Source organism: Formica exsecta, unplaced genomic scaffold, assembly GCF_003651465.1.
Source record: "Formica exsecta isolate Colony F162 unplaced genomic scaffold, ASM365146v1 scaffold828, whole genome shotgun sequence".
Taxonomy (NCBI): domain Eukaryota; kingdom Metazoa; phylum Arthropoda; class Insecta; order Hymenoptera; family Formicidae; genus Formica; species Formica exsecta.
Genome location: NW_021853598.1, coordinates 87,088 through 93,496, shown reverse-complemented (window position 1 = coordinate 93,496; position 6,409 = coordinate 87,088). Strand labels below are relative to the sequence as shown.

General features: G+C 29.7%; 1 protein-coding gene across 1 annotated transcript; it reads left to right on the top strand.

The window, feature by feature from the left end:
- The first annotated feature begins 569 nt into the window (after window positions 1-569).
- On the top strand, window positions 570-5,981 carry LOC115244684 (small G protein signaling modulator 3 homolog). Its single transcript, XM_029822550.1, has 15 exons — window positions 570-895; window positions 1,340-1,521; window positions 1,703-1,801; window positions 1,945-2,108; window positions 2,181-2,391; window positions 2,487-2,617; window positions 2,710-2,943; window positions 3,033-3,127; window positions 3,210-3,355; window positions 3,468-3,565; window positions 3,656-3,835; window positions 3,944-4,054; window positions 4,136-4,446; window positions 5,181-5,341; window positions 5,429-5,981. Exons 1-15 carry the CDS (start codon window positions 827-829, stop codon window positions 5,619-5,621), a joined length of 2,385 nt encoding a protein of 794 aa, XP_029678410.1. The 5' UTR covers window positions 570-826; the 3' UTR covers window positions 5,622-5,981.
- Window positions 5,982-6,409: the final 428 nt, after the last annotated feature.

The window sequence follows — 6,409 nt, the reverse complement described above, 5'->3', positions numbered from 1 at the left end:
AAATAGAGTAGAAATCCAACATATTTTCTGTCTCTACATATTTAACACAATGCGAAAAGGTTGTATTTTATTGCTCTTTCCAAAGTATGCACATATCCTTAACAATTACTCTACATAATGATATCGGTAATGTAACTATAAAGCGTTGGTAATATACCGACACTTTTACGTTTAGATGAGGGCGCTAACCCGTCGGAGTTCGCCCGTTGCTCCGGCATCTTCTTAAGGGTCGGCAGGAGAGACAGTAGAGACCTCTCGCGGGAAGCCGTGAATTACGAATTCGCTTATCCCGTATTACGGCCAAAAAATAAAGAGAATCATGTTAAACCTGTGATATTTGTAATCAGTAGGATCATCCGCAGTCCTGTACAGAGCTATTTTTTTGAAAAAAAGAGTTAAAATAATATTTTATAAGTTGACAAGAAAGGTACATACTAGGTATAGCTCATGGCGGATTAGGGCCGGTATTCATAGTCCGTTCTTATATTCAAGATCGTCTTAAGTGCGGTCTTGGGTCGTCTTAAGATCTCATTCAACCGATGAAATGGCCGCTTAGCATCTTAAGATCGTACTTAAGACGATCTTGAATATAAGAACGGACTATGAATACCGGCCTTAGAGTTTAGAGAAAGCAACCACGTCAGTGTTTCTCGTGGGATTATTAGTTGACACTGTGTCACAAAATCGGATATCTTCAGCTGGAGGCATAAAAAAATCAAAAAAATTGTGCTCCAGGCATCCATGTCCATACACATTGACAGCCACAAAATGTCAATGAAGATTTGACGTGTTAAAAAACGGAACCTGACGAGAACATTTCAACGCGATGGATCTGGCCAAATCGTTTTTCAATGTTCGCGATCACGATGGTTATGTCGGGAAAGAGGAACATAACGTGAGTAATCGCGTGGATAAGTTTACAGTATCTTGTATTTTTGCGAAACTTGATAAAGATGTAATATGAAATACGTAAAATAGAAAAATTTTCTAATGATTTTATTATATAAATTATTTTTGGACAGTTTATAAAGAGAGAGAAAAACTTTCAATATAGAAATGTAAGTTAACTAAAACAAAAGATACAATTGAATACAGAACCCAAAAATTATAATTAAAGTTATAATTATATAGATTGACACATAATAATAAATAAACACACTTAAAGAAAAAATATAAAAATTGAGCAATAATAAAATCAATGTGTGACTTGAAGATTATATAGTAGAAATTAAGAAATATCAAAATAATTTCTAAAGATTTCGACTTATATTAATGAAAAATAAACTATTTATCTTTGCATATTTTATGTCTGATATAATTGATCATTTGGGTATTTTAGAAAAAATTGGAAGCAGCCGCCTCTGAAGATGAGGTTGAAGTAGAAATTCAAGGTTTATGCAATGAAACTCTGTCACCGGCACCAGGTGGTCCATTTTCAGCATTAACTCCATCTATGTGGCCACAAGATATTTTAGCTAAATTGAATCAACCCGACGATCCAAATTCACAGCCTGAATATAGGTAAAGTTTACATATATTACAGTGTACAAAAGCTTTTGGATTTCTACTCTAAATTTATATATAAAGACTAAATTATTTTCCACAATAAAAAAATTATTATATTTAGAAAATATACATATACAGATAGAAAATATAATATAGAATATAGAGTACTTATAATTGTTTTAATTGTGAAATGTAGGTTTGATGAATTTGGTTTTCGTGTGGAAGAGGAAGATGGTCCTGAACAAAGTTCGAAAAAGTTATTGGGAATACCATTTGTTGAAGATCCTCAACACAGGTTAATTATATTCTTTTCTTAGTACCTAATATAAAATTCAATAGACAAATTTATAAATGTGTATAGTTATATGTATATGAGATGCAGAAATAAAGAGAGAGAGAGAGAATATAATCAAAATACATATTAATTTTACTTTTCAGATTGCAATGGGTTGCTTTGTTAGAATTTAGCTATAATAAAGAAGTAGCAGAACTCTCTTGGCAAAATATGGATCGAAGATTACCTCGCACGGACAAATTGCGTGAAATGGTTCGGCGTGGAATACCTCATTCTTTGAGACCTCAAATTTGGATGCGCATGTCAGGTATAAAACAACACAAATGAATATAATAGACTGTAAATTACATAAATTACATAAATATATTTTTAATTACAGGAGCACTCCAGAAAAAATATTCATCAGAAATAATGTACAAAGATTTAGTAAAAGCCTCAAGTATTGACACTTTAATGACCAATAAACAAATAGAGAAAGATCTCCTTCGTATTATGCCAGCCAATGCATGTTTCAGTCACCTCCATAGTACTGGTATACCTCGTTTAAGGCGTGTTATGCGTGCATTAGCTTGGCTATATCCTGATATTGGGTATGGAAAGATGCAACTGTGTAATTTTAAAGCTATTTTATTAAGTCAAATATAAATATAAAATATTAATATAATTTTTTTTCTGCTGCATTAAGTTATTGCCAAGGCACGGGTACAATGGCAGCATCATTATTATTGCTCTTGGAAGAGGACGATGCATTTTGGATGATGGCAACAATAGTAGAAGATTTATTACCAGCTTCTTATTATTCTTCAACATTGTTGGGTAAATACATTCTTTGTTGATGTTATAAAACATTTTAAGTTGCAAAAGTTTATATTGTCAATTATATAATGTTAAATTTATTATTTCCATAGGTATCCAAGCTGACCAAAAGGTGCTTCGCACATTAGTAACTAATTATCTTCCTGATATAGATCAAGTTTTGGCACTACACGACATAGAATTAAGTCTCATATCTCTGCACTGGTTTCTGACTTTATTTGCATCAGTTGTACACATGAAAATATTATTGCGAATATGGGATATGTTTCTCTTTGATGGATCTATAGTTTTATTTCAAATCACACTTGGAATGTTGAAAATAAAAGGTATTTATATTTTATATATATATATTTCCACTAATATATTCTTTCATATTTAATCATACAAATCTATCGTTATTAAATTTTTTTTTCAGAAACAGATTTAAAACAATTGGAGAACTCTGCACAAATATTTAATGCTCTCTCAGACATACCAGGTGACATTGACGATGTGGATCAATTATTTAATGTATGTTTTTCTTGATATAATTTTACTAAAATGTGTTATAAGTTTCAACATGGTTTTAATATCTATTTAATATGTATTTTAGGTATCTTTAGAAGTTAGTGGATCACTAACAGATGTATTAGTTGAAACTCATAGACGTCGTCATCTAGCATATTTAATGGCTGATCAAGGTGGATTGGTAGGGAATCCCGATGCGGTACCAAATTTACCGAAACAACACTTGAATAGGTGATGAGAAATATGTCTATCACTGTTATTATTAACATTGATAAATAATCACAATAATTTAAATCTCTTTTTCTATTTTTACATATATATTCTTTGCATACTATTTATATAGACGTCAAATGAAGCGAAATAAATCAATGTTACAAACAATTTTGTTTGGAAATGATGATGGTGAAGATGATGCAAAGTCTAAAAATATACGTCAAACAGGTACATGCAGATACTATACAGATTGTATAGAGATTTCTCGTAATAAAATTTATCTCACTGTCTAACTTAATATGAATATGAAACTTTTAGAAATTCTAGTCGATTTAAGGGAAGCGGTTTTACAAGTTGCAAGACACTTTATAAATGTGGATCCAAAATTAAATAATATTGTCCTCATAGCAGATTATACTATGGAAAGTCATGCAAAAGATCATGACAATTATGTCAACGTATCACGAACGCGAAAAAGAAGAGCCAAAGCTTTATTAGGTTCAAATACTTTTCCTATTATTGCATATTAAATAATTTTTAATAATTTTGTAATAATAGTAAAATTTCGAACCAGTTGAAGCTGTCTTACAATTGATCTTATTACAGATTTCGAGAGACACGATGACGATGAGCTCGGTTTTCGAAAGAACGATATAATTACAATCATTAGTCAGAAAGATGAACATTGTTGGGTAGGAGAACTCAATGGACTAAGAGGTAATATATGCCTGAAAAGTAATCTTATAGTATTTATTTTATGATGTTAAATACTTTTGAAGTACTGATGACATATTTTAGGATGGTTTCCTGCAAAGTTTGTAGAATTGCTAGACGAACGAAGTAAACAATATACGTGCGCCGGAGATGATGCAGTTAGCGAAGCTGTTACCGACTTAGTAAGAGGTACATTGTGTCCCACCATAAAAGCAGTATTAGAGCATGGAATGAAGAGACCGTCATTTTTGGGCGGACCATGTCATCCATGGCTATTTATAGAAGAAGCCTCTAATAGAGAAGTGGAGAAGGATTTCAATTCTGTTTATAGTCGATTGGTATTGTGCAAAACATACAGATTGGACGAAGATGGTAAAGTTCTAACGCCGGAAGAGGTACTATAGATTATTTATATATTGCACTATCATTTTGCTTCGTCATAGAGGAAGCTTTGTTTTCGTGACAAAATTTTTTTTCGAGTTTTCTATGCCAATATAAAATTTTTAATTTTTTGAGGAATGTCTGTATACATTGTAACTTTCGCAAATTTTGAGATATCGGATTAAATTTTTTTTTACATGGATAGAGTATCATTCAAGGATGGTTGGTATTGAATTTGGTGAGAATCGATGAAAAGGTTCATTTTTTATAAAATTTTTAATTTTTTGAGGAATGTCTGTATACATTGTAACTTTCGCAAATTTTGAGATATCGGATTAAATTTTTTTTACATGAATATAGAGTATTATTAAAGGATCGTTAGTACTGAATTTGGTGAGTATCGGTGAAAGGATTCATTTTTTACAAAATTTTGAATTTTTTGAGAAATGTCTGTACACGCTGAACTTTCAGAAAATTTGAGATATCGTCGGATTAAGTTTTTTTGCTTGAATAGAGTATTATTAAAGGATGTTTGATATTGAATTTAGTGAGGATCGGTGAAAGAAATCATTTTAATTTTTATTTCGCTTATAAAGCTTCCTCTATGAGGAAGCTAAAATTGAAAAATCCGCATGCTTAAAGCAGCTTAAGCATTATAAGATAAAATGATGAGGAAGCAATGTGCAAGTTTCTAATTTGCACAACTCTACTTTTTTTCATAATGTTCAATAACAAAATAATTTTTCAGTTATTATATCGTTGTGTTCAATCTATAAATCTAACACATGATAATGCACACGCTCAGATGGATGTAAAATTACGCTCTCTCATCTGTCTCGGATTGAATGAACAAGTACTTCATTTATGGTTAGAAGTCTTATGTTCCTGTGTAGAAGTAGTACAAAAATGGTAAGTGTAAACACACATACTCTTTTTGTGTTAAAATTTATATATAATATTCATTACCTTTATTATACAATATATAACAATATTTAGGTATCATCCATGGAGTTTCATAAATAGTCCAGGTTGGGTACAAATCAAATGTGAATTGAGAATTCTAAGCCAATTTGCATTTAATTTGAATCCCGACTGGGAACTACCGCCCAAAAAGGAACAATCGCAACCTTTAAAAGATGGGGTTCGTGATATGCTAGTCAAACATCATTTATTTAGTTGGGATCTTTAGCATATAAAATAATTGGATTAATGAAGTATCTCTGAGGATAAACAATGTAGTGCATTTTTTCGTATTTATTGCTAGATTTATTTAAAGACTATTTTACGAATTCATGTACACACATACGCACACACACACACACACACAATTCATTTAAATATCTTCTTCTAATAAATTTTGGCAACTTATCTTATTCTTTTATATTTTTTTTTTATTTTATTAATCTTCAAATATGCAAAAAGCTCCTTGATAATTAGAAAGCTTTTTATTTGGAATAAATCTTAATGATTAAGAATGATATTATAATGTACAAATAAGTATATAATCTCACACATATTTATTATTTTATAACATATAATTTATAAATATGTCATTAGAAAAATAAGAAAATTTAAATTGTCTAATAAAATTATTTAATTTAAAATAATGTTGACACAAAAAATAGCCAATAATTTTTATAACTTTTCTTTTGTATATTTTGGTAAATAATTCTTTTCAAAAAACTTCAAAATTTTTTTTGAATATATTTTGTCAAAATAATTCAATACTAAAATAATTAACAACTAAAAAAGAATAAGATATATATCTATAAAATAGGAATAGATTTTTAGATAAAAAGTCTTTGATAACCAAAGCTGCATTGGTTATCAATATATAAACTATCTATATAAACGTATATCTATATATAAACGTTATTTTGTAATTATATATATCTTTATGAAATATTAGTTTTATATTTCTTTTTTATATAAGTGAGAAAAATATACAGATATACAAAAAAGAGATCAACAAATATA